Raw genomic sequence first — 15,917 nt, 5'->3', positions numbered from 1 at the left:
CCCTGGCCTAATTGCATCTCCTCCGCTGGAATTAATGTGGAATCTCACAATCATGAACCAAATAATCCTCCTTCTGAATTATTCACTACCGTGACACATAAGTAAACACCCTACCATTTACACTAGCACTGCGCGATAACAATGCATGAACATCACGATACACTATGTATAGCCACGAAACCAAGTGCAACACTAACACTGGGCTAAAACGATAGAACTCTCCTCCACAAGGTGATGATAATAGTCCGCCTACATATGCAGGGAAAAACATCCTGCATCACACCTGTAGCATCTCCACAACTCGTCGATGCCCAAATAATTGCAAATTCTCGACATCACATTCGAATAAGTAGGAAAAACGTAAAGACAAAGCTTCAACAAGATCAAATCGCACGATAAGGAATCAAGAAAGGGAAGTTCTCCTAACAACCTTGTAGCCTCTCGAAGATAAGTATAGACGTCTCTGTACCGATCCGCAAGACTCTACTGGACTTGCTCATGACTCGTGACAACCTAAGTGAACCTAGAGCTCTGATACCAAGCTTTCACGATCCAAATACCATAATAGGTTGTGATGGTACCCAACGATGTTGTTAGGAAAGCCAACGCGTGAACCTCCAAATTAATTATCCATTTTAACTTTTAAAAATCGGGAATTTCAATAAGTAAATAGAATTAAATCTAGAACTCATAGAAGCATATGTTCTTCTTTACCAAATTACCGAGTATGAATAAATCATAAAGCGAAGTGATAATAATAATAATAATAATAATAATAATAATAATAATAATAATAATAATAATAATAATAATAATAATAATAATAATAATAATAAGTACAACTGTGAATATTTACTAGAAACCCCAAAATCCGGTGTCACAAGTGCCTGGGCATCTACTAAGAAGTACAATACTACTACAACATCTGTCTGGAATATATAATAGATAGGATAAAATGAATGAATAAGATGGGGACTCTGTGTGCTGCGGATCGTAACATGGAATACATGTCGCGCCCCGTTTTCTCATGAAAGCGGGTTTCGACGTGTGACAACTCTTTTAAATGGGTATTAAAAGAGAAGAATTTCCACCTAACAATTCTTAAGGTGCGTTAGGGCACCTATTTGTGAATGACTCTGATTTAACTAGTCTACGTCACCAAAGATCATGTAAGGGCTCAAATTACCTCAAAGAGAAGGGGTTAGGCACTCTTCGAGGTCCACAACTGTGGGTTCTGGCCGAAGTTTACACTATGTAGGATTATCAAATTACAATTGTCCTATGTGATCATATAAGCGAGGGAAGACAAGGAATTTAAAGGTTCTATTATGAACACGTGCAAAGAAAATCGGGCAAGAATTAGACTATATAGATAATCAATACAAATCTTTAGAGGTTACAAGGTACAACTTGATTAGTCTATATTCAATGACTAAATGTGAATAATAAACATATAAAGAGGGGGGGTCCTAAGTTATTTAGCCTAAAGGATTACGCCGTGCAACATAAATAATACTTCGCAACTCCTTTGAGGTAGGGGTTGCTCATATTATTCAGCAGGCACAGACTATCATTTCCTGCTACCCGATTACTATGTTAAAGTTGTTTACCTAAAGGCGCTCTAATTCAATTCTAGGTCGTGGCCTATGCGTGCACTACTCATCCCATGCCTATGGTCCAGGAAGCTTTGGACCTACTATTAGGTGGTTCTAGACTCTACTTAGGATGCTCAAAAATGATAAAACTAGCGCACATTCAAAACATATAGGACTTCACATAAAGATAATAAAAGGCTCAAGTTAACCTCCACACATAGACAGCAAATGCACGTGGCATCTTACGCAGTAGATAGTTTTTAGAATTAAGACGCATTAGAGTCGTTAAGTCCTATAGGCATGGTTTCTATGTAATTCTTATTTCCAGTATCGTACAAGCAGTACTGCAACTTTATACTAACGTGTTGGCAGATTAAAGGCACTGCAGGTCCTATATGCATGATCTCTAATTGTTTGTATGATGAGATGGTACACTGCTTGAAAGCTCAAGATTAACAGTGCTGATTTTATAAACATATTGTCTAAGACGAATAACAATATCCAATGGGCAGGATTTCTAAAAGCTTACAATTGAAATTGATTTAATAATACTTTATCCCTATAGGCATGTCATCTAAGTGTGGCAATAGAGTGAAGCAACAAAAGTAATTGATTAGTTGATTAAGATCCTATAGTCATGATATCTAGATGAGCAGTGTACTAAATGCAATAGAAGTGATTAACTGATTGATTAGTTGGAGTCCTATGGGCATAGTATCTAGATTAACAAAGCATATGTTATTTCATCCTATAGGCATGCTGTCTAATTGTGCACAATAGTAAACCTGGAAACAAGTATAGCAAATACATAAACAAGCTTTAAACAGGTTGAGTGAAGTGTGCGTGATTTCCTATAAGAATGATTTCTATGAGTGTGCAGAATAAGAACACGTCAACGAATATCAAACAAGACAGTTAAATCCTATAGGCAAGTTTTATTCCCGTTAATGCAAATATTAGAATACTCCAACCCCTTTTCACTAATCTCCCCATCGTTTGTTTACAAATTATTACATGACCAAAGATAAAAGGAGAAACAGACTCAAATATTGCAGAATCAAGATGATTACAGGCCCAACAAATAAAGCAGACTCAAGAAGAGCTAACCCAGCACTGTCCGGGCCTTCAATAGACTCTTTCACTCGAATAGCACGCCCAGATCCAAACACTTCCCTAAACAGGAGAGTATGCCCATTTGCACAGACCAAAGCCACACATGGACTCATATACAGGGCTGTATGACATTTAGCAGGATCCGTAAACACATTGGCATTTCAGAAGCAAGAGTGAAAGTATTGATTAAACAAAGAACGTGACACTAGGAGAATCAATAGACTCGATTTTACAGCTTGGTAAATGCAACAAAGGTTAAATCATTAAGCAGGTGACAGCATGCTAAGGATGGTCATAACAATAGGAGAGTTAATGAGACATGCCACTTTGGCTTAACAGGGTAAACATATTAAACACATATTAGTGAACATGCTAGGCTTTCCAGAATGAATTCAGAATAGAGCATTAGCCATAAAACGATTTTAAAAACTTAAGGGTCTAAGTCAGAAGGGATCAGATAGGGTCATAGTCAGGAAATGACAATTATACATGACAAACAGGCAAGCAAGCAATCGATGAGAAGCCTAATCATGCTGAGTATAACAGAGATCTCACAATCCAAAGATATCATGGCAGGAAGACATATTATCTTAAGGTTGAATAGAACAGGCAGACTCAGAACTTAAGCCAGTCGACTATGCATGATCATGGAATCTAAATGTATTAGGATTCAACTAGAAGCATAAACAATACCAAAGAATGCAGGATTGACCAAACACCAAAGACAAAGCAACGGGTTTGGTTAAAGCATTGCGACAATAGATGTGGTTCATGTAAGCAGGTAAGAACAAAGTTCACATAAAGGAATTATAAGTAGAAGTTCATTAAGGCAAATTCTGGATAGGAGATGATTCCCTGGGAATTTTAGTGCGAGAATCCAGAATAAGGCATAAGAGAAACTCACAATAAGCAGTAGAACACCAAAGTAAACTTAAAGTTACAAAGTCATTCAAGCTAAACATATTGGAGTTTTAAGAATCTAGGCAAGTTCTGACACTTGAAGACTCAGAATTGCAGAATAGCTACAAAGAAAGTAAAATTGCCAATGATAATAGCACAATATTGGAGTCATATTGGTTCAAACAACATAGGTATGCAAAGCACTGGAAACAAGCAAAGAGCATATAATTGAAAAGGTCAAAACACTTACTACTCTGCAGATTCAACAAACAAATAGAATAAAAAAACTATGTGTCAGTAGCAGCTCGAATATCAGCAGCAAAGAGAACAACTAAAAGACCCAAATCCTAGTGTGTCAGAGTTCACAGAAGCCTCAAATGAGCCCTGAGAAGTGCTCACACTAGGGAGGTCGATAGAGAGGGTTTCGGTGGCCTTGGTTTTTAGTCGGCCAATGGACAAGAGTGCAAAAAGTATAGAAGGATGAGAGTTGAGAGAACAGTAGTAGTAACAATAGTTAAGTAATGAATCGTTAAGCCTTAGAGGGGAACGGGAAAGGGGGGGTTTATATAGTAGCAAAGGTAAACACAAAAACAAGGAAAAATAGTCAATTAAACATAAAAAATGAAGAATAGCATGTGAAATCGATTCGGAATCAATTTAGCAGAAATCGGGCGAACCCCAGATCTCACTCAATTGGACCCATATGGTCTGGTAGTGAGTGTATCAGGTTAGAAACATGAGGATAGTACAAAATCGGTGTTGAACGAACACCTAATGACTTAGCTTCCATAAATAATCGAGTACCAAATATTGTAACGGTGAGGAGATGGTAAGAACCATCGTGTGAGCAAAAAAAAAGGAAAGGGGATATGAAAGATTTTCCATGTGATATCATATTAGTGCTAGGATTTGAATGGAGGCGGCTTAGGTTTCTCAAGAAAGGGGAGAGGAGGATAGGATTTAGGGGCGGCTGTCTCAGGAGAATGGGTGTTAGGGTTTGGGCGAGGGTAATTAAAAATGGGGGAGTGGTTGTGGGTCATTGATCATTTGAGATCAACGGTCAGGATTAGACGAGAAGCGGGGTGGGTCGAATGAACGGGTAGCGATTGGGTTGGATTAACGGGGGTTGTTTGGTTTGGGCTCTAGGATATGGGTTAGGGATTTGGGGTGTTGGGGCCATTAATTTGGTTCGAAAATTGGTTTGGAATTGGGCTAGATTTTAAATAAAAGAAAGTAAGGAAACATAATTTAATAAAATAGTTAAAAAATATTATTTATGCAATTTAATATTTTAAAATAATAGATGAAGGTTATAAAAATATAAAAAATTATTTTTACCTTGAATAAGATGACGAAATCCAATTAATTGTAAAATATAGGCTATTATTGTAAAATGCGTAAATAGTAACAATGCAGATGTAAGTATAAACAATGAAGTAAAAATGTTATAAAGCATATATGTGGGTGTAAACAATAAATTTGGATGATTAAGTTATCACAAAATAATTTGAAGGAGTAGTTAATAAATATTTGAATAATTCAAATGCAAGAAAATTAATTTTAAAGCCTTAAAAATTATGAAACATTGCAGAAAGTACTTATATGATTCTTGTAAATTGGTGATGATGCAGGAATGATATTTTGAAAGTATGTAGGATACTTATAAAAATATAAGGGGAAAATTGGGTATCAACAGCTGCCCCTCTTTATCCGGGAATGATGAAAGAGTTGTCGGGTAAAGAAAATGATGACCAATTTGGTTTGAAATTAGTGGGAATCATGCGTTTATGAAAAAATGGGGGCCAAACCCTAGTTCTTGAGTTGCCTCCATATCCCTGGTGTTACGGGAATCAGGCTGTGTGTAATTCTGGATCCAACGGCGAACGAAATTGATGGAGTTGTTATAAGAGTGATCGTGTATTTCGAAAAGGATCTTTTGGATATGATAGTGTCGTTAGTAATGGATAATTTCAGGTGGAGCTATGAATGTGAATTTGAATGTTACGGATGTATAAGGAAAGTATTTGAACGGTTATGGGACAAAGAGTAATCAATTGCTTATCATCAGTTACGTTTGAGATGATCGAAGGATGTGAACATTGTGAACGGAAACCGGAGCGAGAATTGCTCCCGTTTGTAGGACGGTTGCCTCCCGAGTTACCTGCAAAACTTAAAACACGATGCATGCGAATATATGGGGTCATTACAGAAATTTAAACATGATGCAAATTCCCTTCGGACCATGAGAGTTGTCTTTGGACGATAAGGATGATGTCCTTAGACCATGACGTCCTGGGCCATACAGCGTATGATAAGGGATTCGCATGCCATAAAATAGTGTCCTCAGGACATGAGGATGATACCTTTGGAATATGACCCCTTTGAATAATGATGTGCAGTTTTGAGAGATTCTCAGGCCATGGCATGATGTCTTCGGGCTATAAGGATGATGCCTTTAGACTATGACACCTTCTGACGATGTGGCGATGTTTTAGCCTATGAAATGCAAAGATGTGGAGATATCGATCATTTGATAGAGGGAACAGCTGATGCTTAGTTGTACGCGAGAACGAGACAAGGCAGCGCTTAGCCTTGTGTGTGATAAGGGCAGTGTTTAGCCCTATGCAGAGAAAGGTAGAGTTTAGCCTTATGCAATAATGGAGGCAGAGCTTAGCCTCGTATAATGTAATGGAGACAGTGCTTAGTCTCATGCAAGGAAAGGCATGCTTAGCCTTATACAAGGTAATGGAGACAATGTTTAGTCTCATGTAGAGAAAGGCAGCATTTAGCCTTATGCAATGATGAGGTAATGCTTAGCCTCATGCAATGTAATGGAGACAGTGCTTAGTCTCATATGAGGAAAGGCAATTCTTACCTTATGCAAGGGCAGAGGCAGTGCTTAGCCTCATGAAAAGAATGGAGACAGCGCTTAGTCTCATGCAAGGAAGGCAATGCTTAGCCTTATGCAATGATGGAGGCAGTGCTTAGCCTCATGTAAAGAATGGAGACAATGCTTAGTCTCATGCAAGGAAGGCAGTTCTTAACCTTATGCAATGATGGAGGCAGTGCTTAGCCTCATGCAAAAAATGAGGGTCGTTCTTAGCCATATGCAGAGAAAGACGAAGATTAAATATGAGAAAGAAAGCGATTCTTAGCTTGGCACATTTGCACTTGGTGACTTCTGTCAGTAAAGATAGCATTCTTGTTATGAATTTACGGTCATGCTTGTCATGTTCGTTATGCCTGCATCCAAAGAAAAATCGTGAGTTTTTAGGGGAAAGGTTGGTTCGTGCCTTTGATTCTTCATTTTGCCTTTGCTCCTTGTCTTGCTGCCTTGTTCGAGTTACCCTAGGTAACATCTGGCTATTACAAAAAATGAAATTTTCAAAAATATACATTTGTGACAAATCATTTTTAAAAAAATGCAGTTGTTCAAAATATGTGATAATGCATAAAAGCGAATAATATTTTTGAACCGGTGATTGTGACACTTTTGAGACACTGCAACCTCCTCAATTTGGAATTTTGAGGACCCTCCTCAAAATTCTATCACGGTTTAAATGCATACTTCTGGCGATATACTTCTTGGTGATCCTTGACATAATGAGATTGACGAACTCGCAATCTTGCCCCAGTTTCTGACCATAGGGGGGAATGAAGATTTGATTATGATGTGACCGAACCCACAGGGATGCTTACGTATCCCCTCTTAAACGGGAATCAGGTCAAGCGTAGTTGAGGTTACATCAAATAGAAAGTGCAGGCATAATCTTAAACATAATATCTCTTGACTGTGTGTGAATTGATAGGTCTTGGCCATAATTCTTCCATCCATCTCTACAAGTATAAGTGCTCCTCCTATCAGTACTCGGTGAACCATGTAGGGGCCTTGCCAGTTGGGTGAGAATTTTTCTTTTGCTTCATTTTGATGCGGGAAGATCCCTATCAACACCAATTGCCCCAGTGTGAATTGCCTCGATCTAATCTTTTTGTTGAAAGCCCTTGCCATCCTATTCTGGTATAGTTGGCCGTGACATACTACATTCATCCTCTTGCCATCAATGAGAGCCAGTTGTTCATATCGACTCCGTATCTATTCTGCATCGCTGAGCTCAGCCTCTTGTATGATTCTTAAGAAAGGAATCTCCACTTCGGCGGGAATAACGGCTTCAGTACCATAGACCAATAGATAGGGGGTTGCCCCGGTTGACGTACAAACCGTGGTGCGGTACCCGAGCAAAGAAAATGGTAGCTTCTCATGCCATTGCTTATAGTTGCCCACCATTTTCCTCAATATCTTCTTGATGTTCTTTTTGGCGGCTTCTATGGCTCCATTCATCTGCGGCTTGTACGCTGTAGAGATTTGATGCTTGATCCTGAATGTTTCACGCATAGATTTCATCATATCACTGTTGATATTGGCGGCATTGTCAGTAATGACTGACTCGGGTACTCCAAATCGACAAACAATACCATCCCGGATAATCTGCTACGACCTTCTTAGTCACAGCCTTATAGGAAGCAGCTTCAACCCACTTTGTGAAGTAATCTATAGCCACTAAAATGAACTTGTATCCGTTTGAAGCAGCGGTTCAATTGGTCCGATGACATCCATGCCCCAAGCAAAGAAAGGCCAAGGTGAACTCGTTGCATTGAGTTTGTTGGGTGGCACCCGTATCATATCAGCATGTATCTGGCATTGGTGACACTTTTGAACATATTTGATGCAGTCTGTCTCCATGGTCATCCAGAAATATCCTGCTCTTAATATTTGTTTTGTCCAGAACGAACCCGTTCATGTGAGGTCTGAAAGTTCCAGCGTGTATTTCTTCAAGCAATCTAGATGCCTCCTTGGCATCGACGCATCGCAGTAATCCCAAGTCATGAGTCCTTCTATACATAATTTCTCCGCTCTGAAAGAAATGGTTGGCCAATCTTTGAAGAGTGCGCTTTTGAGTGTGTGTGGCATTTTTTGGGTATTCTCCTTTCTCCAAATACTCCTTGATATCGTGGAACCATGGATTTCCGTCAAACTCTTCTTCAACATGAGCACAATAAGCTGGCTGCTTTACGAATCTCTATTGGGATAGGATCAATGAAATTCTTGTCCATATGTTGTATCATGGAAGACAGGGTGGCTAATGTATCTGCGAACTCATTCTGGATCCTTGGAACATGCTTGAATTCTATCTTTGTTAACCTCTTGATCAACTCTTGTACACAATGCAAGTATGGAAATATTTTAGTGTTCTTGGTGGCCTATTCCCCTAGTACCTGGTGTACCAATAGATCTGAATCTCAGATTACCAGCAACTCCTGAACATTCATGTTGATACCGGATAATGTTGACCGTTTTCTAATACTGAAACAGCCCCGATGCCCACTCCCTTGAAGTTTGCTACTCCGTCGAAAAACATCCTCCAACAGTCATATGTTTTGGAAATATCTTCACCTACAAACGACACTTCCTCGTCGGGAAAATACATATTCAATGGTTTGTATTCTCTGTCTACGAGGTTCTCTGCCAAGTGATCGGCCAATGCTTGCCCCTTGACTACCTTCTGAATCACATAAATGATGTCGAACTCACTTAGCAATATCTGCCACTTTGCTAACTTACCCGTAGGCATAGGTTTCTGAAAGATGTATTTCAGCGGATCCATCCTTGATATGAGATATATAGTATACGCACATAAATAATGTCTTAACTTTTGGGCTATCCATGTCAAAGCACAACAGGTGCGCTCTAGTAAAGAATATCGGGCCTCATAAGGTGTAAACTTCTTGCTCAGATTATATATCGCCTGCTCTTTCCTCCCGATTTTATCATGTTGCCCCAGAACGCAACCAAAGGCTCCATCCAATATAGACAAATACAACAGTAGAGGTCTTCTTGATTCTGGCAGGACCAACACGAGTGGTTTAGATAAGTACTCCTTAATTTTGTTAAAAGCCTTTTGACATTCTTCACTCTAGCTTTTCGCAGCATTTTTCCTCAACATCTTGAAGATCGGCTCACATATCACTGTTGATTATGCTATAAAACGGCTGATATAATTGAGGTGTCCTAGAAATATTATCACATCCTTCTTGTTCTTTGGCGGTAGAAAGTCCTGAATAGCTTTGATTTTCGACGGGGCTAGCTCAATACCACGATGGCTGATTATGAAACCCAGCAACTTCCCAGCAAGGACTCCGAAAGCCGAAAGCACATTTTGCAGGATTTATCTTTAGATTGTACTTTCAAAGTTGGTCGAAAAACTTCCTCGGCTCTGCTATATGATCTGAACTTTTCTTAGATTTGATGATAACATCATCCATGTACACCTCTATTTTCTTGTGTATCATATCATGGAAAGGAGTCGTCGTGGCCCTCATGTAGGTGGCCCTAGTATTCTTCAAACCAAATGGCATCATTTTATAATAATATATCCCTCATGGTGTGACAAAGGCTGTCTTTTCGGCATCCTCCTCATCCATCCAAATCTAGTGGGATCCTGCGAAGCAATCAACAAAGGATTGGAGTTCATTCTTAGTGCAGTTGTCGATCAGTATGTGTATGTTGCGCAACAGGAAATTATCCTTAGGACTTGCTCTGTTCAGTTCTCAATAGTCAACACATACCTTGATTTTCCCATCTTTCTTCGGAACCGACACAATGTTGGCTAACCAAGTTGGGTATTCGACCACTCGAAGGACATGGGCCTTGATTTGCTTGGTAACCTTCTCTTTTATCTTCAGACTCATATCTGGCTTGAATTTTCTTAGCTTTTGCTTTACCGACGGACACATGGGGTTGGTAGGTAGCTTGTGAGCTACTATGGATGAGCTTAACCCAGTCATGTTGTCATAGGACCATGCTAAAATATCCTCATATTACTTTAGAAACTTGATATACTCTTCCTTTTCTGACGGTGATAGATGAATGCTTCTGCGAGTTTCTTTGACTATTTCAGAATCCCCTAAGTTAATTGCCTCAGTTTCCTCCAAGTTGGACTTTGGTTTGTTCTCAAAATTCTCTACTTTTTTGACAATTTCCTCAGGTATTATATCATCTTCCAAATCTTCCTAATCACTTTCCTGATGTTGCGTTGTCTCATTACATGTCACAGTCGTAGGTTCGTCAGGATATGTAATAATTACGCTGAAAAGGATGTATAAAGATAATAATAAATACGAAAAGCAATAATGCATTAATAAAGCTTAATATTGTCAACAAGTACGACTCGATGGCTCAAGTAATTATTTCAAAACAAAACATTAAAAATGTCTTAAATTCTCAAAACCAATTTTAAAATAAATCATGCTTATTCTGCCAAGGCTACCTAGGTACTCGGCGAGCTCGGGCCCATGCAGCGGTCCAGTTCTTGAGAACAACTCCTTCTCCTAATGTCTGAATAGTAAGGTCTTCCTCCTCCTCCTCCTCTAAAATTGCACTGCAGTCCATGTCTTCCTAGTTTAGAAACAGCTTCCTCATACGGCCAAAATCGCGTCTTCCTCGGATCCCCAAATCATGTCAGTCTAGCGGAATGTCTGGTGAAGTGGTGGTATGGGTTGTTCCAGCGGATAGTAATCGATGCGCCATGGTGGTGTCCAATCCTTGTACTCTTGTACGGTATATTCATATCCGAGACCAAAGGTCGTGCCATGATACTGTGGTCGTATGGAATCTATGATCCCTGAAGCTTTCGGCCAAGACCCTTGCCTGATGTTAAAACCAACTACATCAATATTCTTTCTATCTTATTGCTCCACCATCGATCCTTCTTAATTATGTTTACTCGCTCAATGCGGTGGTATGTTTCTCCTCCCAATTTCCTCCTATTTTAGATGACTGGTACGGTCTGGTTGGTGTAAATAGGGTTGCTTCCATCTCCATGAATGATCACCTCTTGATGATTCCACTCGAACTTCACAACCTGGTGCAGGGTAGAAGCGACTTCCCCAGCTACGTGTATCCATGGTCGTCCCAACAACTTGTTGTAGGTGGCGGATATGTCTAGCACTTGGAAATCGACATCAAACCAGGTCAGGCCCATCTGTTGATCAAGGTTGATTTCTCTAATATTGGCTCTCTGAGATCCATCGAACGCTTTCACATTCATGTTTCCCATCCATATCTCATGTAGGACTTTACCTAATCTTTTCAGAGTGGTCAGTGGGCATATGTTCAGGCTCGAACCTCCATCTATTAGGCCCTGGCAATGAACTTATCTTCAAATTGCATAATGATGTGCAATGCTTTGTTGTGACTCAACCCTTCTGGCAGTAACTCGTCTTCGTGGAAAGTAATTTTATGACTCTCTAGTACTTGTCTGACCATGTTAGCCATCTCCCCGCTAGTGATACCAGTGGGCACATAAGCTTCGCTTAATAACTTAATCAAGGCATTCTTGTGTGCCTCTGAATTTTGCAATAACGACAAAATGGATATCTGGGTGGGAGTCTTGTTCAGGCAATCAACAACAGAGTATTCCCTCGCATGTACCTTCCTCCAAAGATCGTCAGTGCCTGTCGCAACGACAGGTGGTTTAGATATAGTTTCTTTGCTTGTTCCTCCAAGATTCTCAGGTGTATAAACTCTGCCAGTTCTAGTCATACCTTGTGCAGCACCTGTCTCTTCCATCTAGCCTTTTCCTTTCCTTCTTACCTCCACGACATAATTCCATAGGACGGCATTGGAATTATAAGATGGTGTGGGAGCTACCATCACAGTGAAAGGTGTAGCTACCTCGGCCTCAAACGGTGCCTGAGTTTGTACCTCAAACGGTGAGAGGGTGACAAAAGATGTTTTGGGAGTATCCCCCTCTCGAATAAGTCCAATGGATCCCTCCTGATCCCATTCCTCCTCGGTTTCAATACATTTACTCCCTCATTTGTATGATCCGGGAGAGGGTTATTACGGACATTTGGTGTGGCTTTCTTTGCTTGTATAACCTTGGTACCGATCAGTGTCTGAATAATGTCCTTTAACATGTGGCATTCTTCAATGGTATGACCCTTCATGCCCGAGTGATAGGCACAAGTTTTGTTGGGATTAATCCACTGGGAAGGGTTCTAATAGCAACAACATGAATAGGGGTGACGTAACCAGCGGCCTTTAATCTCTCATACAGTTGGGCTATGGGTTCAGCGATTGGGGTGTATTGTTTGGGAGCTTTGCGGTCAAAGTTGGTCATGGCTTTGGGTAGTTTTGGCTGGCGGGTGGAGGTGAATAGTAATATGCAGGCTGGGTGTTATAGGCATGGTAGGTGGTGGCAGGGTATTGGTATTTTGGAGGTGATGGTTGATATATGGGTGGAGGCGTTTAGTATGTAAGGGGAGACTTAGGGTCCCGGGCCACCATTACGGTATCCACTTCCTTCTTCTTCCAAATGCCCCCTGATTGCAAGGCTTTGTTTGTGGCTTGCAGTGCCTCGAAATTAGTCACTATCCCGTTCTTGATTCCTTCTTCTATCCTTTCTCCTAACTTGATGATGTCTGAGAACTTGTGATTCTCGATAACTATCAGCCTTTCATAATACTGCGGATCATGAGATTTAACAAAGAACTTGTTCATTTGTTCTTCTTTAAGTGCTGGCCTTACCTTGGCGGCCTCTGATCTCCAACGAGTAGCATACTCGCGAGAAGGTTTCTGTCAGCTTCTTCTTGTGATTTTGAATGTAGAAAACGTCTGGCTTCTCTGTATTGAACCTGAATCTATCCATGAAATCTGATGCCATGCTTACCCAATTTGGCCCTTTCTTCGGATTCTGAATGATAAACCAAGATAATATGTCTCCTGTAAGACTTCGCATGAACAGTTTCATGCGGATTTGTTCATTCTTACTCACTCCTACAAGCTTGTCGTAGTAAGTTCTCGGATGCACCTTTGGATCGCTAGTGCCATCAAACATCTCAAACTTGGGAGGTTTGTAACCCTCCAGCAGTTCTATATTTGGCTGAATACATAAATCTTCGTAGTTTAAACCTTCAACACCCTTCCCACCTTCAACACTCTAGACTTCCCTGTCAGTTTCTTGAGTTCTTCTACCATGTTTCGAATGAGCAGGTTCTTCTCGGTTGGCTCAGGTATGTATAGGTTTACACATATATCGGGTTGCCTTGATGGGTTCCTGGAACTTGGGTATATGGCTGATCATTGATCGAGGTTTGAGGGGGATCGGGGGTAGGTTGTGGTGTGTTTTGAGGAGTGTGATAAGTGGTGGTTTGCATATATTAGGTCAGGTGATGGTGGTGTTTTGAGGGGTTTGCACTGGTGGTGGGTTAAGGTTTTTGGGAGGAGCGGGATTGTGATACTGGTGCGGTGCGGGAGGATTAGGAGCTATGGGTGGTGGATTCTGGTTTTGTGTGTTTTGTGGTGGTGTTTGGTTCTGAGTAGTTGTGTTTTGCTAGTTGATGTCAGGAACATTTAGGGTAAGAGAGAGGTTTGCCAGATTTCGGACCTGCTCAAGCTCACCTTGCAACTCCAGGATTTTTTGCTCCAAACATAAGACCAACTCATCCTGTCCTGCGTACTTCTGTCATCTGAGGTTTCAACATTCTTTACCATGGTAGCATTGTATTTTCGAATACCACTTAAAACATCCATCTTCCATTTGCCTTTGCCTTTACTTTTCGGGTCGCTGTGTGGAGGAGGAGGAGGAAGAGGACCTCTCGATCTGGTGTGGTATGCTGATGATGCCATTATGCACGAACCAACATTTGGGAATGGGAATAATCAAAAGAAAGAAAAAAGCAAAAGGTACCCAAGACATTAAGACAAAGAAAAAGAGTGTTTGCAATATTTAAGCATGTATCACATAAGGTCATGCATTGGGGACCTCATTGGGCCTGAGGTAGGCCTAAACGACATATAGAATTGGAGAAAATTCATGCCAACGTTTGCCTCATTTCATTAGTGCGAAAATAAGCCAAATCAATCTTTCACTAAATCGACAATAATAACAAAGTCACTAATGGAATTAAGACTTATTACATCGAAATCTAATCTAATCTAGAAAGCAGTAAAAGACATTGTCTCCTAATCTACTTGGTTCTTGAAGGAACTTCTCCATGCTTGGCTGTCTTGACCCCATCAATCATGTTCCCCAGATCACGCATGTCCAGGAGCAAGTAAGCATTTACCACCTTCCCTCCTTCATCATCATCCATGCCTTGACAATCCCAAAGCCTCTTTCTTATCTTCCATTCTAGCTCCATCAATCCTTGTTCTAGATATTCTAACCTCTCTGTTGATTTATTGGCAATCTCCTTCCATTCCCTTATCGCCTCCATCTTCACTTTATGCTGTTCCAGATGCTTAGCTTCCGATTCGAACACTCTTTTGTGTAGCCTCTTATACTTCACATATGCTTCAGCCACCTCATCTATGATCCTATCTTTCAGATTGACTCCCGGTTTGATGTCCCCAGCTATGTCGTCTTCCAACCATGAGAGATATTAGTACATATGACCGGTGTGATATCTGTTTGGTTCAATAGTCTCTCCTTCCACGATGATTTTTTGGTTCCACATGTGTTGCGCTTCGAACTTGAATGGGATGACATCCCCTTTGAAATATGCCTTATACTGAACCATGTTGGAAACCCGAGGTATGATTGTTTCCTTCCAGCTTGCCTCATTACCCTTATAAGAGCATAAGGGTAGATGTCACGCAGCCCGATCAGTACAAAGTGAGTAGTTCCTTTGGATATGATCATGAACTCACTACTAGGAAACCATTCAAACATCCAATGCACTTGGTCGTCTGTCAGATTGCTTTGCAAACCTGTCGGGGATGAACGTCATCTTCTTTGGAAGATGACTGGCAATGTAGTCATTCAGTGGCCTTCGCAGACGCTCTTGACGATACTCACCCCTATGAGAGTGTTCTAGAAGCCAAACTTGCAATACGAGATTACAACCCTCAAAGTGTCCGGATCCATACTTGCACCGATCCAGAGCACAGTACATCTCAGCTAAGATCATCGGGGTGATAGTGTACTTTTGTCCCTCAATACCCTCCATTAAGGTCCTGGCGACCATGGCTAAGCGAGTATGAATTCTTCCCCCTTGCATCGGAAAGATCAACAAATTCAAGGAGCAGACTATGAAAATATAAACCCGGCGGTGCACCCATCCCAAAGAGGTAATGGCTAGCTCCTCATGATGAAGGCGATATGATTTGATATGCCCATTACACTCATAGAGAAATTCAAAGGGGATGTATGATTTCTTCAGACAGACCATCTCATCATTCTTCTTAAAACCCAACATCTTCAGAAAATCGCGTGGAGTGTGATTCTTTGGCACCAATAGTCCCGGACT

The 15,917-nt window shown here is 40.6% G+C and overlaps 1 protein-coding gene across 1 annotated transcript; it reads right to left on the bottom strand.

The window, feature by feature from the left end:
- Positions 1 to 7,701: 7,701 nt before the first annotated feature.
- LOC138909609 (uncharacterized) lies at positions 7,702 to 11,055 on the bottom strand. Its single transcript, XM_070200816.1, has 3 exons — positions 10,942 to 11,055; positions 8,400 to 8,686; positions 7,702 to 7,984 (listed from the first exon to the last, which is right to left on the bottom strand). Exons 1-3 carry the CDS (start codon positions 11,053 to 11,055, stop codon positions 7,702 to 7,704), a joined length of 684 nt encoding a protein of 227 aa, XP_070056917.1.
- Positions 11,056 to 15,917: the final 4,862 nt, after the last annotated feature.

This window comes from Nicotiana tomentosiformis, chromosome 4 (genome assembly GCF_000390325.3).
Source record: "Nicotiana tomentosiformis chromosome 4, ASM39032v3, whole genome shotgun sequence".
Classification (NCBI taxonomy): Eukaryota; Viridiplantae; Streptophyta; class Magnoliopsida; order Solanales; family Solanaceae; genus Nicotiana; species Nicotiana tomentosiformis.
Note: the sequence above shows the minus strand (reverse complement) of the source record. Positions and strands in the feature narration are given on the sequence as shown.